This window comes from Oryctolagus cuniculus, chromosome 3 (assembly GCF_964237555.1).
Source record: "Oryctolagus cuniculus chromosome 3, mOryCun1.1, whole genome shotgun sequence".
Taxonomy (NCBI): domain Eukaryota; kingdom Metazoa; phylum Chordata; class Mammalia; order Lagomorpha; family Leporidae; genus Oryctolagus; species Oryctolagus cuniculus.
The window spans coordinates 109,087,181-109,109,703 of NC_091434.1; the positions used below are offsets into that span (position 1 = coordinate 109,087,181).

Below are 22,523 nucleotides of genomic sequence, written 5' to 3' on the forward strand. Positions count from 1 at the left end.
TATAAAACCTACAACTCCAGTGTGGATTAGAAGCCTAGTGAGCAGACTCGAGCAGCCCTATTGACTTGCTTTTATTCCTGACTTCTGTACCGGGGGCCTTGTTAGGATTGTGAGCGAGTGCCACTTCCACGTGAGGTGGGCAGTTTGGGGCTGTGCTGTTAGGTCCGAGAAGGGAATCCAAGACAGCGAAGGGAAGCTGATTCGGTGGCTGGAGGGACAGGACTGAAGGAGGCTGCCATGTGGCAGAGGCGTCAGGCTGGGACAGGAATGATGTTGAGCGGTCGGTGGGCGTTCTTGTCATTTCTTCTCTCCATTTTCATTTGGTGGTTTTCTCTTGTGTTACGCAGCCCTCACTGGTTGGCTCTGGAGGTTTGTTGTGTCTGTCCTGAGAGCCCATAGGCTGCCTTCCTGGCCCTCTCCCCACTCCCAGCTGGGAGCCCTCTGGTTTGCCTGAGCCTCACCCTCACTTGCCTCATGCTATGCTGGGTGTTTTGGTGGACTTCACCTTTCCTTCCTTCCATTTCTGAATCCATCCGTCTTAACATCCATGCTCTGTCTTTCATCACTGCCAAATCATTCCCCCTTTTTGTCTTGATGAAATCCACAGTATGGGGAAGGGGGAAGTGCTGGGGCACAGCAGATTGAGCCACTGCTTGGGATGCCTGCGTTCACTGTTGGAATGCTGGTTCAAGCCCTTGCTCCTCCACTTCTTGTCCAGCTTCCTGTTAATGCACTGGTAGAAAGTAAGTGATGGATCAAATACTTGGACCCCATTTGGGAGACCTGGATGGAGTTTGAGGCTCCTGGCTTTGTCCTGGTCCAGTCTTTGCTGTTGCAGATGTTTCTGGAGTAGACCAGCAGATGGAGGATTTGATTTTTCTCTGCTGCTCTGCCTTTCAAGTAAATAAAATAAATTAAAAGTTAGAAGTAATGAACAAAGAAAATCCAAAGTATCCTATCATGTCGTACTTGGAAACATTCAAAGCACACTTTGCCTTTGAGTAAGCCCACATGAATGGGTTATAGTTTTCTGTTTTGTGCATCAAGTCCCATCTTCTGAGGCAGGAAATATCATTCTGATTTGGAAGGTAAGGAAACAAAGGCTGGGTAGGGGTTAGCTCCTTGACCAGTCAGCAATAGAGCTCAAGGTGTCTCTGCTCTTTGCCATTCATCCTGGGATGTAAGGAAGCACGTGGCTTCCCAGGTCAGGAGTGGATATCATGGCACTGGGGACCCTTGCCTGCCAGCATTTGCGGGATGCCCTGAGACTGTGTAGCGTGGCGAGCCTCTTTGCCATAGATTTTGACATTGTTGCTAAAACCCTGAGCTGTATTCTCCTGAGGTGACTGGGATTGTGGGGAGTCACCATGGGGGTATGGCAAATAACAGTTGCATTGGACTCCCAGCTTATGTCCTGGTCATCTTTGTTGTGTCAACTTCCCAGCCACGTGGAGTTCTCCCAGTAAAGAATCTCAATGTTTTTTGTATTTTTTTTTTTCTGCAGAGCCTGTGTCATCTTAGGGGTGATATTCCTTCTGTCATCCATATGTATAGTGGTCAAAGCCATCCATGACCTTTCAACGAAGCTGCTCCCGGAAGTGGTAAGGTGCTTCTTCCTCCTTCACGATCTTTCCTAGCAGTCCTGACCTCCTGTCCTGGCTTACTGGGGGGAGTGAGCAGGTTGAGCGAGAGAGATTTGGGGGATTCAGAACCTGTAGCAATACAGATGACTCGACAGAACAGAGGCAGATGAAGACACTTCACATAGTGGAGCTGGTACTGGGTTCTGTGTGCCCCCTCTTACGCCTTTTCACTGGTCATAAAGCAGAAAGCTTTTTTGTATGGAGAAACGGGATTGTTTCTGTATAGTAGAGTAACCCAGTGTGAGCTGTGTGCATCTGTTTTTCTGCACCCAATGATTATCGTCATAAATTATTTTTTGGTTTTTCCTTTTCACCTTAATTTAATATATAAATCTACTCACATTAGTTTTTCTGGCACAGCTGACGTTTTGGTTGTAGAAACTGCAGGACACAATTTCATTTGGAAATACGCCTTTGATGGCTTTGTCCTCTGGGTGACAGTCATTGCCTGCACTCTGATCGTTTCTCTCCCTCCCCTCAGGAATGCTGAGGAAAGAGATATTTTATAGTCTCCCATCGTGCAGCCTTCACAGCAGGCAGCCAGTTGGGAACTAGGAGATGAAGGCGGTGCCTTCGCAGTGATTCTGTGTGTCTTAGTTGCAGTGACTTAGATGCAGGGTGTGGGCTCTTCTCTTGGCACCTAGTTTGGCTCTTTGCACCCTCCTATAGCAGGCCAAAATAACTAGACCTTTCGTTTTACTTTGGTGCAAATTCATGTTAATGCTTTTGGTAGGAGGTATTGCGTGCATGTGTGTGTGTGTGTGTGTGTGTGTTTGTATGTGCATGTGTTGGGGGGAGTATGAAATGAGGTGGAAATGTCTGTGTTTTATAGAAGTGTTAAAGTAGCCACTTTAAGTTTTTCTCCACTGTCTTTCAACCATGGTTAAAGCAGTCCTTTTAATAATCCATCAAGATCTGCACAGCCGTCTGGGACCACAGGCGGTGTCAGTTGCAGGGAGGAAGGAGGGGTGTGAAGGTTGGGATGGCCCTCCTGTTGGCCTGGGGTCTCTGGTAGAGGGGGAGCTGTCTTCAGCCCGGGTTCCTGTTTGTTGCACTCCTGTCTCTTCATTGTCCCCTGACACCCCGGTCTTCCTGCTTGGACGCTTCCATCCTTTTGCTGCATGGAACTTGCCAGTCCACATTCCCTCTTGTCAATCCGATCTTAAGTAATGCCCGAAGGCATTAAATGTGACTCTCTTTATAATGTGTTAGATGTCCCCCAGGTAACATCTTTGCACTTTTCAGGGCTTGGAAACCTTCCTCAGCTCTAAGAAATGCTTGTTGCTAGGAATTTTCAGCATTACACCAGTGGACACATTCATTTATTTGGGCATTAAAAATTAATTTCCTGCAGGGCTGACACAACATGGGATGGATGGCTGTGCTCACGGGGCCTCGCTGAGGCCTGCCTTGCTTTTCCTCTTGAGAGCTGCACCACCGTGAGCTGGGAAGTCTTTTATCTTCCCAAGCTATACGTGCCTTTAAGAAAAGCAACTCACAGACTTAAATTGCACTTCAAGGTATAGGAAAGTTCATGGAAAGATGGAATTAAAAGATGTTTATTTTGGTACCAAAAAAATTGCAATCCGTGCACAGTTTTCCCTCCTATCCATTTCTATGAACTTTTCAATGGAGCCCTCATTGGCATTTCATGCCCTGCTCTGGGTGGTGTTCTAAGATAGTTCCCGGGGTGCCTGAGGCTGGGCCTGCCTGTCTGTTACCGGTTCTGCTGTGGGATTTGAAGATCGCACCCATTCATGATCATCCCATCACTACTCTGGAGCAAAGATGGCAGGTGCCTTTGTTTTTTAAGCCCTCAGAGTTACGACAGATGAACCTGGGAACTTTGAAGCTCATCCATCAGGTGAAGGCAGGAGGTCTTCTAGTCAGCTGGTGGCCCACAGGGCCAGGCAAATGCTGCCAGGTCATAGTCAATGGTTTTTCAATTCCAGGTCATCAAATTCGCTTGCTAGATGTTTCTAGCAGTCAGCAGGCCATAGCCAGGCCTCCAACCCCTGGCTTGTAGTTATTCAAAGTGAGCATTTATCCATAGTCCTTCATTTAATCACAAACTCTCTTGACTGTAGAAGCCAGCCCTAAGACAAAAGTAGGAGATGCCAGCAGGTTTGTGGCAACCTGGGAATGTGTGCCTGGGTGAAGGGTCTGGCCTCCCTCCGGCTTATCCTGCTGGAATATGGGCCTGGGGTTGTCAGGTCCCACAGGTTTCCAGGAAAGAGTGGACACCTGTGTTTAATGTGAAATAGAAGTAGAAATAGAAAGAGCAGGTGGCATTGCTTCTTTTGCTTATGACACCAGGGCTCTGTGAGTGAAGAGATCTTGCTGAGGGCATCAGTTGGCTGGTGAGAGCACCTGGATTAGAACCCTTGCCCCCTCTCCAGGGCTGACCTGACTCCTGTCACAGTTGGGGGATGGGTGGATCTGGGTTCTTATTTGTGGTGCACAGAGGAATTTGAGGATGAGACCTAGATAAAGGTTAGCAGAGAAATAACATGCATCAACAAAGTCGAAGTATAGTAGGATTTGTATACAGAGACAAGACACCAAGGTCTTTAACAGGAAGTAGTCTTCTTTATTTAACACAAGCATAAAACCCAGATGGAACTTCTTATCCAAAACCCTGAGTCCCAAACAAACGGGAGTATTTCCTGTATATAAGAGGTTTTAGCCTCTTTGTCTCCCTTATATGGCTACATGCATACATTTGATTGGATGTTATAGTGTTACATGGTGACCACAGAAATTGATAAAATGGCCATGTGTACATAGCTATTGATGATGTTTTTTCCACACACATACTGAGTCATGCTGTCTGGCCGGTTAAATCCATTGTTCTGTACTAGCAAGCAGAACCTGGAATGGTTACATAGAAGCAGACAGTAACTGTGGTTGAAGCTTCTCAGGCAGGCAGGTAACAGCTGACTTTCATTCCCAGGACAGGTGCCTCCCTTTTTCTTCTTCTGACCTTGGGAAGGGCTCTACCACAACTTTAATCATGTCAGTTAGAAACAAGTTTAATTAAAAGACAAGAAAAAAAAAGCACAAAAGTACATACTCACCAGAGAGTACAGGCAAGTCTACAGTGAGCTGTGCCCTGCATGGTTGGGGGTGATCTGGAGATACATGGGGTGTTGCTTTGGGTAGAGTTTTCCAGGAAAGGGTGGAGATTTCCAGAAATCTTGCAACTGCCCGTTTCCTAGACTTTTTAGGAAGTCTTGGAAGTGTCATGCGTCAGGTGTATGATGGGAGTAGGAGTGTCAACCGTGGTAATCCTATTGCAATTGCAGGATAATTAGCTACAGGTCATCATGGGAACATGGTCAACAGAACCATGTTGGGTATTTTTGGCTGTTGCTGGTTTTGGAGAGCAGCTTTTCACAGTGGTGATTTTGGATTGAAGGCCACAGGAGGAGCTGTAGAGGCAACCCTGGGGGAAGGTGTGGTAGCAAATTTCATCTGACTTTTTTTCTGATTCCTGTCTCCTTGTCTATAACAGTACTATGGGCCTCACAGCCCTGCCGTCCATTGGCGTTCTGCCTCTGGACCTCCTGTCTTCTGCCCATACTCCTGACCCTGACCTTTCTGGCTACACCTGCCACCCACTCCTCTTATCACGTGGGCTGTCAGGCCGAGCCCCCACTACCTTGTCTCCTGAAAAACTCACAAGCAGGCAGACCATGAAGCACAGGAAGATGCGATGGGACACGTATTGAATGAGGAGGATCGTAGGGTGCTTGGACTCACATAGAGGACTGTGCCTTAGCAAGGCTGCGGAGCATGGTGGGGGACGTGGGCCCCCCATCCTGGGTGTGATTCTTCTCCTCTCTGCCCCTTCTAACCCGCCTGCCTGTGGGCCAGGCACACACCCATCCTGACACTTGGTCCCTTTGTTGGTAGCTTGGAGACAGTGCTGAGGTCAGAGACTGTGAATCCAGGTCACGTGGGTAACGCACTGACAACCAGTGATGCTGCCTTGGAAGACAGCACCTCTGTGGGGAGCTGCTGTTTTACAGTTCTGCCTTGCGAGGTTTCTGAAGTGCTTATCAAAGTTGCTTGAGTCTTGGCTCTGCAGCCCCTTCTTCGGGCTTCCTGCTCTTCCTCTGGTTGTGGGTGCTCTGATGTTTGACCGTAGGGTGTCCCTGGCCTCTCGGGTCCTGCCCGGCTTCTCTGGAGGAGGCTGGTGCTGCTTTCCCTTGGGCTTCTGGTGGCTGTACCTAACAGTGGCTGCTGTCTCCAGCACTGAACGCACCTGCAGAAGGCCTGGCCTCCATGCAGTGACCTCAGCGAGTCACACATGCTCTGAGAGCAGTGTCCACATTTGCAAAATGGGTGTCACAGCCGTTACTGCACAACAGAGCTCGTGAGACAAAGTAGCAGGGTAACTGTGCAAATGCTGTGTGTATGGTGGAACTGCTTCATGGACAGCCACAGGCTCTACACAGGAAGTGGGTGACACGGCCTCTGATTTGTGGATCTCACAAGTCCCGGCATGGCCCTTGGGCTTTCTGTGTCCTGATCAGTCACTAGCTCATTCCCTGCTTCTGCCATCAGTCACCCAGTATGACTAGTTTGCCTTGAGATCTCACTCAGGCAGGGTCTGGGCCCCACATGTGGCAATAATACTGATTCCAGTGATGATTACCATGGTAACCAGTCACACCTGGCAGTAAATACTGTTTGGCCACGAGCTGCACTGGTAATACTGGCTCCTGTCTGGGTGTCTGCACGCCTATGGAGCCTCTGTTGGGGCACTAGATATGCAGAGTGAAATGGCAATAACAGTTGGAGGTTTTCTTTTTCTTTTTTTTTTTTTTTTAATTTATTTGACAGGTAGAGTTATAGACAGTGAGAAAGAGAGACAGAGAGAACCAACCTTCCTTTGGTTTACCCCCCAAATGGCCGCTACAGCTGGAGCTGCACCGATCTGAAGGCAGGAGCCAGGTGCTTCCTCCTGGTCTCCCATGCGGGTACAGGCGCCCAAACACTTGGGCCATCCTTCACTACCCTCCCAGGCCACAGCAGAGAGTCGGACCAGAAGAGGAGCAACCGGGACTAGAACCAGTGCCCATATGGGGTGCCGGCGCCGCAGACAGAGGATTAACCAAGTGAGCCATGGCGCCGGCCCCACAGCTGGAGGTTTTCCTTGTTCTGCAAAGCCTTTTGCTTCTCACGGGATTTGGCTTTTGCTCCCAGGGAGCTCCCACTTGAGAAGGGGCCCACCAGCTGGTACACTGGGTATGTGGTGACGAAGGCTATGATAGAGGCCATCACGGCAAACACCCACAGGGCTTTGCTCTCCAGTCTCCAGTCTGGGGTGGGGCTGAAGAACCAGCCAGAGCCACAGGTGCCCTCTGGTTGTGGCCAACCTCTGTTCTTGCTCATATCTTTATTTGCCGTTTACACTGGGGTCTCTGAGTAGAAGGGAGAAAGGCTGGAGGGAGAGACAAGCTAAGGGAGAGGAGGCAAAAGGGGGAAAGGAAAAACAGTCAGCAGCAGTTGCTTAGCAAGGTTCTACTTTGTCATCGTTGCATAGCAAGGTTGCCTGTAAGCCTCCCCTTGTCTGTCTCACCTCTGAAGTTTGGCGTTAAATTGTATCCCAGCCACCAGAAGGAAGTTGCTCCACTCTAGCCAGACCACGGAGCCCCTGTGGGTTTCTGATTGTCCTGCAGATGTCCAGTCAGCAGCTTTGTTTCCATTCCTGGCCCTGTAGACTGGGAGGGTGGTTTCTGAGGGGTGTGGGTGTGGGTGTGGGTGGGGTACCATTTTCTTTGCTTGGTGCACGTGTTCACCAAGTATTGCTGAGTGTGTGCTGCACTCCAACACTGCCCTGGCTCTGCAGACCTGGGGTTTCCACACAGTTCCTGCAGGAGCCTCTGCTGAGACACCACTCTCCTGAGCAAAGCTGCAAATAAACCCCGGGAGAGGGAATTTCAGGTTTGCAAGTGCCCACCCGGGAATGTGCCCCGGTGATCTCACCGGTGGAAGTGGTGTGGTTCTTGGCTTCGCAGGCTTGTGTGTTTGCAGAGTGTTTCGCGTTCGGCCTCTAGCTTGGGTTGGAGGAGCTACTTCTTTGAAGGTACTTCAAGAAGGTTCACGGAAAGTGGAATTACATCATAAGTTTGTTTTGGTGCAAAAACCTTTTGAAATTTGTGACTTGTTTTCACAATGCACATTTTCCATGAACTTTTTAAAGATCCCTTGTATGCATGAATTTCCAATTTTTTAAGAAAAATTCTTTGAAAGGTAGAGTTAGAGAGCGAGAAATAGAAAAGGATATCTTCCATCCACTGATTTATTCTCCTAATGGCTGCAACAGCCAGAGCTGGACTGGCTGAAGCCAGGAGCCCAGGAGCTGCTTCTAGGTCTCCTGGGTGGCTACGTAGTCCCAAACACTTGGTCCATCCTCTGCTGCTTTCCCAGGCCATTAGCCGGGAGCTGGATTGGAAGTGGAGCAGCCAGGACAAGAACTGGCACCCATATGGGATGCCGGCATTGCAGACAGCAGCTTAACCTGTTATGCCACACCAACCCCTGAATTTCAAAGTTTTTGTACCCAAATAAACTTTCTATTTCCATTTTCCATGAACTTTTTAAAGTACCTTGTATGTTCTTGAGCCATTTAGGATGTTGTTTTCCATGAATCTTTGCCTGCTACGAGGCAGGAGGAATAAGGCCAGCACGGCCTGCCACCTGCCCGCATGCCCATTCTTAGTGCAAAGTTGGGTTTTTCCCTTCCTCTCATCCCTGATCCTGTTCAGGGCTCTCCATGCCTCCAGGTGACCTGAGCTCTTGCCCGGAAGTCTGGCTTCTGTGCACATCCCTGCTCCTCCTGGTGTCTTCCCTCACTCGCTGCCCACCACTCCCACCCCAGGCACAGACACTCGAGCCCCTGCCACCCCAACGTGACCATCTGGAAAGTGCCCTCTCTAAAGACACTTAGCCTTTCTTTTGCATTCTTGTTGTTATCTCAACATCAAACCCTGCCTCCGTTCGGCACACCTCTGGCAGTAGATTCTTCCTGGCATCCCCTTGAGGTAGGAAAACAAGTGTGGAAACAGTAGTCAGGCTTTGAAGCAAGGTGAGGGGTCTCACAGAATTGCCACCCACCCGGGCCACCTGTTAGTGTTAGGCCAGTGGCATGGAGCGAGTTTCCGAAGGTTCCCTCTGTGTGCAGTGGGCACTCTGAGGTAGGCTTTAATAAGGAGCTAAAACCAGGGTTCAGATCACAGCTCTGCTGGCTCCTAACTGGGGGACCTGGAGCAGGCAGTGTAACCTTTCCCTGCCTCAGTTTCTTTGTTTACAAGATGGAGATAGATAATGCAGGTGATACGCTTAGCACATGAGTGTTGAATGAGTGCTGGCTGATGATGGAAGAGACAAGAGGTGTGGAAGGAAGTTGGCGACCTGCAGCGCCTTCAGTTCTGGAAGATGGAGTTGTATTGAACCGTCCAGGGGCTGGATGTTCTCCCTTTTACTGTCTTCAAGAAAAAAAAAATATATTTATTTGAAAGGAAGAGTTGGAGAGAGACAGACATACATAGAAAAAAGAGGCCTTGATCCATTGCTTTGCTGTCCAAATAGCTGATACAGCCAGGTGCTAGGCCAGGCCAAAACCAGGAGCCTGGAATTCCATCTGGGTCTCCCATGTGGGTGGCAGCAGCCCAAGCACTTGGGCCATCCTCTGCTGCTTTCTTGCGTGCATTAGCAGGGTTAGAAGTGGAGCAGCTGGGATATGAACTGGTGTCCATATGAGATGCTGGTGTCACAGAGCTGGCCACCATGACTAATTTTTTTAAAAAACCATCATACGTGTTCAAGGTCCTCAGTGTCCTCCCACCTCTGTCTCCCCAGCACTACACAAACAAGAGCAGAAGCCAGTGCCAGATGGTCAGTAGCATCCCATCCTTCTTAGAATTAATTCATTACCATAGAAGATTGACTTTTTCATTCATCCTAGGGTCAAGAACCCACAGCTTCTAAACAGAAGAAAGCTGAGCACCGACAAAGATGGATAAAGATTGGCTGGGTAAATTTAAGGAGAGTGGAAAGTTCCAGAAATAGGCTTACATAGGTCAGTGGGTTTTGACAAGGTGCCCGGGCATTCCAGTGATGAAAATCAAAGTCTTTGCACATAGTTGTGGATCAACTGTATAGCCTAATGAACAAAAATGGATGTCAGTCCTTAAGCAAAAATTACCTCAAAACAGATCATAAGCCTTTATGTAAAATTTGAAACCAAAACTTTTAGAAGAAAACAAAGGAGAAAATTGTCAGGACTTTGGGCTAGGAAAAGGTTTCTTAGATTCAGTATGAAAATGTGTGCTGTAGACCAGAGCACTGACCACTGGACTTCATCAAAATCAAAACTCTTTGCTGTTCCAGTACGCCATTACAGACTGACAAGATAGCCCAGCGACACAGGTGTTAGACAAGTGTCTCGTATCTAGAATGTGTAACAAACAGCTTTAGAGGAAAACAACCAGTGGGAATTGGCAAAAGATTTGTACACACAGTTCGCCAGAGAAGATAAGCGAATTGCCAACAAGCCCATGAAAAGATCGTCAATGTTGTCAGTCATCAGGGAATTGCACATTGAAAGCTCTGTGCAAGCACTGGAATGGGTTGTGAGGGTACCTGGGGCACCTGCATCCTGCATCTGGGTGCCTGGGATGGAGTCCTGGCTTTGCTCCCTCTTTTGCCCTCCTGCTAAATATACCCTGGGAAGCAGTGGTTAACAGTTCAAATAACTGAGTTCCTGCCACCCATGTGGGAGACCCAGATTCAGTTCCTAGTTTTGGCCTGGTCCAACCCCTGGCTGTTACGGGCATTTGAGTGGTGAACCAGCAGATTTTTTTCTCTCTCTCTCTGTCTTTAGTTAAAAAAAAAAGTCTAATATTTTAAAAATCACAATAATCTACAAAGACCAAAAATGTGTGGAGCTGCTACCACTCTCATACGCTGATGGGGAGAGAATAAAATGGTATGGCAATGTCAGATAAGTAATTCAGAGGGTCCTTTAAAAGTTAAACATCTGTTTACTGTATGACCTTACCCCCCCCACACACACACCCTCAGGGAATTACCCAAGGGGAAATGAAAATACAGGGCTGCACAATAAATGTTTGTTGCAGTTTTAGTTCTGATATTAAAAATTGGGAACAGTCTAAGAGTATTTCAGCAGGTGAATGGGTAAACAGATTACAGTGTATTAATACAGTGGGATACCACACAGCAATTCAAAGGCACTATTGGGGGCCCATCACCGTGGCATAGTGGGTAAAGTCGCCGCCTGCAGTGCTAACTATCACATTGGCACTTGTTCGAGTCCCGGCTGCTCCACTTCTGATCCAGCTCTCTGCTATGGCCGTTGCGGCCATTTGGGGAGTGAAGCAGCACGTGGAAGACTTTCTGTCTGCCTCTGCCTCTCTGTAACTCTTTCAAATAAGTTAATCTTTTTTTAAAGCACTATGGGCCACACAACAACATAATAATATCAGAATGATTCAGGTGGGAACCAGAAGCAAGCCAAAAGAAGTCTAAGCTGTGTGACTCCATTGCTTTAAAATTTCCTTGCACACTGGTCCAGAGTGGCAGAGAGGAGATAGCAGTTACCTTAGGATGAGGATGAGGATGAGGATGAGAGAGAGAGAGAGAGAGAGAACGAACGTATGTGTGTGTGTGTGTGTGTGTATGTGAAAGAATCATGAGAGAACTTCGGGGAATAATAGAGATATGCTCTTGCTTTTGGTGATGGCTTCACGTGTATACAACACACATCAAAGTTGGCCAGAGTGTGCATCCAAGGGCTGTACCTGGCCACAGATGACCTCGCATTGCTCAGGAGGGAATCCCGTTCAGAGACATACAGGACACATATTTTAAATTGCTATAGAGTGAGCTTTTTATTTTCCCTACGATGGCCCATGCCTTTAGTGCCCAGGGTGTTGACAGCACTGTTAGAAGCCACACAGTAAGTGGACAGTAGGAGAAGAGAGTGGGCATGCTAAGAGGGGAACGTGTAAGTAGCAGGCTAATTATGACAGCTGTTCCCAGAGGCTGGCGTTGACAGGAGCTTTTGCGGATCAGCCTAACTGATCTTGCCAGAAGCACCCACGAAGGGCGCTAATCCCCTTAAGCCTCTGGGCCGAGGGAACTTGATCCTTTGGTCTTTGGCGTGCAGTGTGCCTTCCTTGTTAGCGCCAATGTTACCTAGGAAATGACCGCACGGAGGCTCCGGTTGGTTCTCTGGGCCTCGCTCTGGAAGCCGTGGGTTTTAATGAGAATATGCCATGTTGCTGTTTTCCTGTATATTATGCCTGTTTGTGTTCTCCAACCTCAAAAAAGGAGGCTCTTTTGGCTTGTTGAAGGAGGCATTTAATACAGGGAGACAAGGTCTCAAGTGAAGAAATAAAATGGCCCCCTTACAGACCACGCTGTATCAGTGTTGGAGACACCCGGTACAGGCAGAGCCGTCTCTGCACACCTGGTCGAAGGCCCTTGCTGGCCACGGTTTGCCTCCTGATGTCCCTCAGATGTTGCAGTGAGGAATTCTGCCCTCGTGAACATCGCATGGAACTGGCTCAGTTTCCTTGATGGAGACCCACTCAGTCTTCCAGAAGGTTCCGACTGGACTCCACACCTGAAGTTCCCCGTGTTCTCTTGAATGGGAGTGATCCCTGGCCCGCCTACCATCTTCCCGATGGCCTTGGGGCATCTGACTTGCCTGGTTCCGTGGAGACTTCTCTTGGGGTGCTGCTGGGTCGGGGTGATAAGATGGACATGGGAGAGGGAGGGCTGGAGAGAGGGAGGTAGGCAGGAGGACTGCCTGCAGCCTGCTCTGGAGGCATCTGGGTAGGATGCTCATCGCAGATGGGGTTGGTGTATCAAGGTGGAGCACTTGCTATTCGAATACCTTTGTACTTAACCTTGGGAAGTTCATCTCATCTCTTAGGACTTGTTTTTCTACCTGGAATGTGAGAACAAACCAACTTAGCACTTCTTTCTCTCTGCGAGACTTGGAGAGCAGTTTCTTGTCTTTTGAAGAAGAATTTATTTTTCAAGAAGTGTTTGCTTAACAGCTTCAGGTAACTATTGCTTTCATTTACTTCTCTAAGTATAAGATGAACAACACAATCCTCATTACCTTTCTCTCTCTCTCTCTCTCTCTCTCTCTCTCTCTGTCTCTCTCAGTTTGTTGTCTGCTACTGCAGAGAATCGCGCTGAGTGTTCTGTTCCCCAAGCTCTGTGTTGATTGGGTGCACACAGTGTATCCGTGGGCAGGGAGTGCTCCTAGCAGCTGGAGGTGCTTCCTCTCCCTGCTTGTGCTCTGTCTTCCAGTCGCTGGGCAGTGCCACTCCTTGGCAGTGTTGTGTCCGTGGCTAGACATTGAGACCCTGCAATGCACTTGATCTTGGCCAAAACGCTGAGAGGCGGTCAGACCCTGCAATGAAGGCACCAATGTAGTTAGGGAAGCATTTGCTACTTTCCAGGGAGGAGTTTTGGGAAACTGGGCAACTATTCTTAACCCTTCAATATTCCTGTTACAGTGGGCTTTCTGATCCTCCCAGTCCCCTAGCAGAGTTGAGAAAGTCTGAGACCAAGGAAGACTGAATCCAGGATCTTTTCCCACGGGAACTTGCCCTCAGCTGTGCCGGGAGGGTCCCCAGAATGACTTCCTTCCTCTGCGTGGTCGGCTGTTGTGCAGAGGGCAGGTTTGTGCACAGGGGGCTGTGAAGAACCCTGGCCCTTGGCCGGTGCCGCGGCTCACTAGGCTAATCCTCTGCCTTGCGGCGCCAGCACACCGGGTTCTAGTCCCGGTTGGGGCACCGGATTCTGTCCCGGTTGCCCTTCTTCCAGGCCAGCTGTCTGCTGTGGCCAGGGAGTGCAGTGGAGGATGGCCCAGGTGCTTGGGCCCTGCACCCCATGGGAGACCAGGATAAGTACCTGGCTCCTGCCTTCAGATCAGCCTGGTGTGCCGGCCAAAGCGCGCTGGCCGCGGTGGCCATAGGAGGGTGAACCAATGGCAAAGGAAGACCTTTCTCTTTGTCTCTCTTTCTCACTGTCCACTCTGCCTGTCAAAAAATAAAAAAAGAACCCTGGTCCTTGCTTTTCCTCCCTCCTGCTGTAGGTGGGAGAGCATTGCCCCAGGTCCAGGGTGCTAGCCTCTACTTGACTTCTCCCCTCTCCATCTGGAATTCCCCAAACACCACCCAGCCCCAGCTGAGACGTCTGTCTCTCCTGTGCTCTGTGATGGCTCACGGCGGTTGCTCTAAGGGTCTTTGCATCCTGCAGTGTAATTTTTGCTGCTCATTTCTTTGTGGAAACTCAAAGGCCGTGGCAAGTGACAGGAACTCAGGAATGTTTGTTGAACGAATGAATTCATGCATGCACGAGGCCATTGCCTGTACCAGGCAGTAGGCTAGCACCGCACTTAGGAAAGGGGGATGAGCAAAGGGAGCTTATCTCTGAGGGAATCCATAGAGGCAGCCTGGGACCTGGCCGGGGCCATTTTTATATCTCTGAGAGAGGGAGGGAGGGTGGACACTGACAGAGCTTGTCCCAGGCTCCCCCTGCACATTCATATAGCTGTGACTGCTTTTCTCCCGTGTGCTGGGTGGGGATGTGTGCAGCCGGCCGCTGGCTACTCACCTGTTTGTCTAAAGATCACACAGGTGCTCCCGTCATCCAGATGGCCCCATGCTAACTGTAGAAGTTGTTAAGCGCCCGAATGGAAATCTGTGGCCATTTATCAGTATCGCTTAATAGGCAGGGGAAGTGGAGGGCTCGTGCTTGGCACAATTTCCTCCACCCCTGCCAGCCGAAGGGGAGCTGATGAAAAGGTGGGAGGACGAGGGCGGCTGTTTCCATTTCACCTGGGGCCATAAATCGATATTCATGTATTATTCAGCCAGTGCTGGCATTTCCCTAGGTGATCCTCTGACACACGCCGTGTCACGATGGCTTGGAATTTGTCCTCATTAGAAGGCAAAGGACGCCTTTTTGCAGGCATAAGCAAGCCTCCGTATTCCCCCCTCGCTGTCACACAGTTTAGGAAAAAGGACAGGGCTGGTCTGCAGGGAAGGGGCCCTGTGCGGTCCAGACACGGCCTCTGTGTGGCGTCCGTGGCCACAGTTCACTGTGCCCTGACATTGCAGCTGCCAGTGTCTGAAAAGGAATACGCTTAAAGTAGGAGGTGACAGCTGGCACTGATGAAAAAAATCTCATTTCTACACAGGGTTTCACCGTGAGCGAATGCAATTTGAGAGGAGGCTGTAGGGGACGTGGTGGTGGTGTCAGGGAGGTCAGAGAAAGTCAATGTAACGATGTTAGCAGGGGCGGCAGGCTGGTGACCCACTCGAAATAAGGGCTAGCTGTTATATATGCCCGTGAGAGTCAGGAGATGGAATTGGATTACGGTGCTAATGCACATCACTACTTCTATTCTGACATGCGGGATATTGGATGCAACTGATGGTGGAGACACTGGGGTCTGTTATTAGCCCAGCAAGTTGGAGCAGGTACAGAGTTAGCCGTGAGATATCTTGATGGCCATGATCAAGCTCAGGGATTGGATCTGCGCTCCTAGAAGCTGATGGAAGAGGCGGGTCCAGTGGCTCCATGGCCACAGCCTGCGTCACCCCAGCATCTGACCTAAAAGAGGCAGATGGTCTCCTGAGTGAGGGGAGGCTGTTCAACCCCATCAGCTCCTTGTCTTTGTTCACCTGTCTCTTGCATCAGCAACTGCTGGGCTCCACTGGGCATCTAATTGTGAATGCCTGGGTGCTACAGGGGGCCATTTAGATGGGCTGACTGGAACCCTTTCACAGGGAATGCTGTGCTTTTGCACAACTCCCACACCTGGGTCTGCCACCCGGCTCACAGGGAACCAGCCAGGTGTCAGGTGGTGGAAGGAAGTGTAGGTATCATTTGTCTGAGTTCCTGGTTGGCTGGTGGTGCCTGTGGCCTTCCTTTCGTCGGTCAGTGGTGCTGTGCTCTTCTGTCAGTCTCGGGGATACATGCAGGTGGTAGCTACTGTCGGCCCTGGGCCTAGAGTTCCCCTGCCTGGACCTGGAGGTCCCTAAATGAAACCCCTTGAGGACAACACCAGTCATCAAGGTGTTACTATTAGAGAAGCAAATGACCTTAGGACTCCAGTGATCAAATTCTTATAGGGCTGGCTGTACCACTGCTTCCATCCAAAGAATTAATTTTCGTACTACCGAAAGATGCTTTATGCCAAGGGCGCTTTATGCTAAGGGAAGGAGGCTGGGAGACTGTGCCTCCTTGTGTCTGGCACCTGCATTCCAAGCAGTGTTTAGGGGCTCCATTTCCAGACATGACCAACTACGGAGATCTGCCCCAATGTGGCCGGATCTCAAACACGTGGCGCTGACAAAGGGACCCAGCCCAGAGAACACACACCGCGTGATTCCATTCTGTGTGAAACTCAAGTATAGGAGAAATTACAGAGACATGAGTCTCAAAGTGGCTGCAAGGGACTGAGAGGGGGACCTCCGGGGATTTTCTGTGATAATGGGCATGTTCTATGTTTTGTTTTGGGGAGAGTTATACCATTGATAGAATTTTTCACATTGAATGTCAAAAATATTTATGTTAATTAATCATTTATGTTATTTATATTTATATAATATTTATGTTAATTAATCATTAATTAAGGATAATTATGTTAATCAATCAGTGGAAAAGTATATGGTAATGTTTGAAAACCCTGGGCATATTTTGGAGGCAGGACATTTGTCCACATGATGGACTTCAGCCCTGGCCATTCAGGGTCCTGTCTCCTATCTGTTACTTTTTGTCCATTTGCCAGGTCATGACCTCTAGCTGCTCCTGTCCTGCACGTGTCTGTTCCACTTTCTAGCCACTTAATGCTTTTATCTCAAGTGCAAGGGAAACATAAACTTGTTTTCAGATGAGCATTGTCAGTAAAGCTTCCTGTGACCGTGGAACTGTCCTGTGCCTGCAGTCTCTAAGACGATGGCCCAGAGCCGTGCTGAGCACTTGAACATGGCTGCTCAAATGAGGAACAACCGAGTTTTCAAGTTTATTAATTTTCAGTGTTAGCATGTGTGTTTGAAAGTGATGTGGCCCGGGAGTGCTGTGGAGGATGGCCCAGGTCCTTGGGTCCTGCCGCCACATGGAAGACCAGGAGAAGCACCTGGCTCCTGGCTTTGGATCAGCGCGGTGCGCCGGCTGCGGCGGCCATTGGGGGGTGAACCAACCGAAAAGGAAGACCTTTCTCTCTGTGTCTCTCTCTCTCACTGTCCACTCTGCCTGTCAAAAAAAAAAAAAAAAAAAAAAAGTGATGTGTGCTGGTTTACAAGATCAGACGATTGGGAGGGATCGCAGCCAGAGACCACCTTACTGAGAAGGTGGGTTCCAAACAGAGGTGGTGGAGACGAGGGAGTGAGCCGTGTGGATGTGAGGGAACAGTACGTGCAAAGGCCCTGGGGTAGGAACTTGGCATAAGGCATGTTAGAGGAACTTAGAGGAGGCCAGGGTGGCTGGAGCAGACTGAGAGCAGCAAGAGGTCAGCTTCATCCAGTTGGTTTGGTTGGATTTGGCTTTCTGAGGGGAGGTGGAAAGTCACTGTACTCCAGGTCACAGGGACCGTCATTTTCCATTTCCCAGATCATGTCTTGTGCAGTGTAGAGGCCCCATGTTTTCCAGGAGAGGAGGCCAGTGAGGCCCAGGCGTGGCTGACCAAGGTCTCCAGGGCTGGCTTGCAGTATTTAATATCGCCCGTCAGCACAAGACGCCTCACCCAGGTCAGATTTTGCCAGCTCTCCCCAGATGGCACTTGAATCCCCAAATTAACCCTATGGCTTTCCCCACATTGCAGTGTGGGCTGAGTGAATTAGACGGGGTAGGCAGTGCCAGGCTGCTGAGGACAAGCTGGGGGGTGGCTGGGAGCCCTGGTCTCGGGACACAGCTCGGCACCCGTTCTCTGTGATGCTGGGGCAGTCACCCCGCTTCCTCCCCAAACCCTTACTGCTGTGTGGTTTCTTCACAGCTTGTTGACATGCGAGGCGCACTTGTCCTTGCCTGGTGTACTCCATCCTGGGGCCCCGGGCCATGTGTCTCTGTGGCTTGTGCTCCAAGGCAGGACGGGGCTGGTCTTGGCAGAGACCAGTTGGGAATGTGGTGTACTTTGCACCCTGGGGAAGCATTTTGCATCATCGAGTTAGGGTGCTGCGTTTTACACACCGGGACCAGTGGACTTGGAAATGAAAATGCAAATTAGAGTGCAAGTGTTACAAGCTCTTGGGAAGGACAGTCCACTGCCTGGGCTGACCCCAGGCTCGGCTTGTGGCAGCGCAGTGTGGAAGGCGGGGACGCGTCAGGAGCAGGCTCAGGAGGCGGCCCCCAGGCTGTCCTGACGTTGGGGTCTTAGCCCGATCTGGCTGCTGCAACAGAATGTAGTGCGCTAAGCCGCATGAGCGCAGCAGCTGCTTGATTCTCACAGTGGCGGAGGCGGGGAGGCCGGGAGCACGTGGATTCCGTGTCTGGCGAGGGGCACTTCCGCTTCACACATGGCACCGTCTCCCTGTGTGCCCATGCAGGGAAGGCGCAAGGCAGCTCCGGGGCCTCTCTTACCAGGAACGTGGCTAACGCTGTAGGTGAGGCTCCACCCTCGCGACCTCAGTACTTCCCGAAGGCCACGCCTCCCTATCATCAAGGAAGCCTGAAGAGTCGGCCCCACCCAAGTCTCTTGGGCTTTCCCGCCAGTCCAGCCCTGCTCTCCCCTGGGACCTGCTTCCCTCCAGGGGTCCAGAGCTAAAGAGCTGCCGCTCTGCAAGACTGTCCCCGGGGCGTGTTGCTTTCCGTCTAATGTACCACTAGCGGCTTCAGTTTGGTCCTTAGAAAACTGATCAGCTTAGCCTTCTCCCTTCTGCCCCCCCCCGCCCCCAGCCTCACCCCGGGGATGACTTTACTGAGCCTGCTGTCCACATTCAAATCCCTACACCAAGGCGATGGCTTCAGGAGCTGGGGGCTTTTGGGGGTGATTAGGTTTTGAGGGCACAGTCCTCATGAATGGGATAGGACCCTCAGAAAGAAGGCCGAGAAGGAGCTGGCATTGGGACATGGCGTGTAAAGCCTCTGTCTGTGACGCCGGCATCCTGTGTGGGTGCTGGTTCTTGTCCTGGCTGCTCCACTTGCAATCCAGCTCCCAGCTGATGGCCTGGGGGAACACAGCAGAAGATGATGCAAGTGCCTAGGCCCCCTGCCACCCACGTGGGAGACTCAGGTGAAGCTCCTGGCTTCGGCCTGGGCCAGGGCTGGCCTTTGTGGCCATCTGGGGAATGAACCAGTGAATGGAATGATCTCTGTCTATCTCCTTCTTGCTCTGTGACTCTGCCTTTCAATATATATGTTAAAGCTTCCTTGCCTCTCCCCCCTCCCCACCTTGTGAGGATACAGCAAGGTATCATCAGTGGGCCACAAAGCAACCCTCACCGGATGGGGCATCTGCCTACCCCTTGACCTTGGGCCCCGTCCTCCAGAACCAAGAGAAACAAACAAATGTTTGTCATGAGTGAGCTGCAGTCCATGGTATTGTACAGCAGCCTGCATGGACTAGGCAATGGACAAATAAACATTCCTGCACCTTCCGCAACACTGCTAGCAAGAAGAGCCTTTGTTTCCTGGGATGCTGACGTCCCTCCCGGCAGCGCACTGGCTCATCCCAGGGGTGTGTTTGCAGGCAGTGTGCGTGGGTACTGGGGCAGGAGAGAAAGGGCCCCTCCTCTCGGTGAGCTCAGAGGCAGCGGGAAGATGAAGGGAGCAGGGCGAGGGCGTGCCCAGGACCCGGGAAAGCAGGGTCCAGGGCGGGCAAGGAGTAGAAGCACTCAGTTCTCAGAGGGGCTGCCAGGAAATGCTGAACAAATACTCGAGGTAAGACTAGAAAAAGGAGTGGAAGAGCATCCGTAGGAAGTCCATGTCCCACCAGCGACCCCTCAGCCTTGGGTTTAATCCTTGTGGTGACTGTGGTTAGATCTCTGCCTTCTGCCTCGTGCTGGGACTGTGGGTGTGTTAGGGTAATATGCAGAGGCAAATTGTGTAGCTACAAGTCAGTGTCTCTTAGGGATGCCTGAGATAAATTAGCTTTTTTCAAAAAAAAGTTTTATTGAGGTAGAATACATAAAACAAAATTGATCCTTTTTAAATATTCAGTTTGATAGGTTTGGATAAATGTGTATCATCACAGAACTACCACCACCATAAAGATGTGGAAAATTTCCATCATCCCCAAAATTCCCTCAACCCTTTTGTAATAATTAATTGGCTCTTCCCCCACAACTGATTTGCTTTCTGGTGCTATAGTTTTCCTTGTCAAGGATGTCCTATAGATGGACTCATACGAGGTTTTTAAAAAAAAGTATTTATTTATTTATTTATTTATTTATTTATTTATTTATAGAGAATGAGAATCTCCTGTCCACTGGCTAACTCCTCAGATGCCCACAACAGCTGGGGCTGGGTCAGGCCAAGGCCAGAGCCAGGTGGGTGGTGGGAACCCAGGTACTTTGGACCATCATCTGTAGCCTCCCAGATGCATTCGTAGGAAGCCGGGTTAGAAGCAGAGTCGTCAGGACTTGAACTGGCACTCTGATGAGGGCTGCTGCTGTCCCCAGGGGCGGCTTGGCCTGCTGCTCCATATTCCCCTCTCTGAAGTATGTGGTCTCTTGTGTCTCTCTTCTTTCACTTAGCATAATGCTTTTGAAATGCAGGCCTCTTCATGCCAAATGGATCTGTAGTTCATTCTTTTTCGTTACTGAATAAAACCCAATGTGGTCCATTTACCAGTTATAAGACCTTCAGTTTATTTCATATTATTTATGTTTTCATTTATTTGGAAGGCAGATACACACACACACACACACAAAGAGAGAGAGAGAGAGAGAGAGAGAGAGAGAGAGAGAGAGAGAGACCTTCTATTCATTGTTTAATTCCCAAAAAGCTCTCAACATCCAGGTCCGGGCCAAGGTGAAGCCAGAGCTTAGCGTTCAGTATAGATCTCCTACGTGAGTGGCAGGTCCCCGGTACCTAAGCCATACGCTGCTGCCTCCAAGAGTGTGCATAAGCAAGAAGCTGGGTCAGAAGTGGACCAGGCACTGTGATGGGGAATGCAGGGATCCCAGGCAGCATCTTAACCCGTGCTCCTGTTCATTCCAGTTTTGGAATGAAATTAGCAGGTAAGAAATCTTTGTTTGGACATGTTTTCATTTCTCTTGGATAAATACCAAGAAGTCTGATTACTGAGTCCTGTGAGTGTATATTTAACTTTGTTAAAGAATGGCCAGTCTATGTTTTTAAAGATTTTATGAATTCGAAAGAGTTACAGAGTAGGGTAGAGAGAGAGATCTTCCATCCACTGGTTCATTCCTCAGATGGCCGCAACATCCTGGGCCGGGCCAGGCCAGAGCCAGGAGCCAGGAGCTTATTCTAGGTCTCACATGTGGGTGGCAGGTGGCTATCAGGAACCTGGATGGGAAGTGGAGCAGCCAGGAAAGGAACCGGCACTCAACTAGGATGTCTGTATAGCAGGTGGTGGCTTTACCCACTACGCCATGCCAATCTGCTTGCTAAAGTGACTGCATGGTTCCATATGCCCGCCAGCAGTGTGTGACAGTTCATTCCGGGTGCTCCACATCCTCCGCATGGTTGGAATTTTCTTTCTTTTGATGTGGTGATTGCAGTGGGCACTTAGTAGTCTCTTGTCCTGCTTTGTGTTTACATCCGCTGTTTACCAATGATGCTGGCTGTCTTCCAGTGTGTGTTCTTCCATCTTCATTGGCAAAATGTTAAAATCTTTTGCCCAATTTTAAAAACCAAGTCATCTATTATCTTTTTACTGAGTTGTAGGAATTCTTAATATATCCTAGATGCAAGTCCTTTACCAGATATGTTTTACAAATATTTTTTCCTGCTCTCTGGCTTACCTTCATACTCTTTGAAGAAGCAAGAGTCTTTAATGTTGACACAGTCCAATGTATCATTTTTTTTTAATGGTTAGTGCTTAATTGTTGTTTCAAGAAATCTTTGTATAGCCCAAGGTCATAAATAATAGAGTTTTATATTTATAGCTCTGACATTGAGACCTGCAAGCCTTCTCAAATTAATTTTTCTTTCTTTCTTATTTGTTTGAAGTCAGAGTTAGAGGGGGAGAGAGATTACTCTTCCATCTGCTGGTTCACTCCTCAAATGGCCACAATGGCCAGGGCTGGGCCAGACAGAAACTAGAAGCAGGGAGCTAGGAGCTTCCCCCAGGTCTCCCATGTTAGTGCAGGGGCCCAAGCACTTGACCATCTTCTAATGCTTTCCCAGGCACAGGGAGCCAGATCAGAAGTGGAGCAGCTGGTACTCAAACCAGCACCCATATGGGATGCAAGCATTGCAGGTGGCATCCTTATCTGCTGTGCCACAATGCTGGCCCCTCAAGATAATTTTTCTGTACAGTGTATATCCATGAATGTTCTTTCTGCACCTACTGAGGTGATCATATGGGTTTTCATTTTGTCTGTTAATATGGGAATTATTTTGATGGTTTAATGAATTTTTCCTAGGGTAAACCCTTTTTAATTCTGAGTTATTCCCATTTTTCCTTATTGTTGGACTCATTTTACTAAAACTGTATTAAGGTCTAGGATGTCTGAGTTCCTGAAAGCTGTTGGTCTATCATTTTTGGTTGTTGGTTTTTGTTTGTTTGTTTGCTTTTGGTGGTGGTGGTGTTTTTTGTTTTTGTTATTTTTTGTAATGCTTTGGTTTTATAGTCATGGCAATGTTGGCCTCAGAAGTACATTGAAAATGATTTTTTCATCTGATTTTCTGGAAGAGTTT

General features: G+C 49.4%; 1 protein-coding gene across 1 annotated transcript in view; it reads left to right on the plus strand.

The window, feature by feature from the left end:
* Positions 1–22,523, plus strand: part of TMEM163 (transmembrane protein 163) — a 266,074-nt gene that overhangs the window by 226,895 nt on the left and 16,656 nt on the right. The window contains exon 5 of the mRNA XM_017342800.3: positions 1,505–1,601. Within this exon, the coding sequence (XP_017198289.1) occupies positions 1,505–1,601 (97 nt within the window). The remainder of the gene's footprint in view (positions 1–1,504; positions 1,602–22,523) is intronic.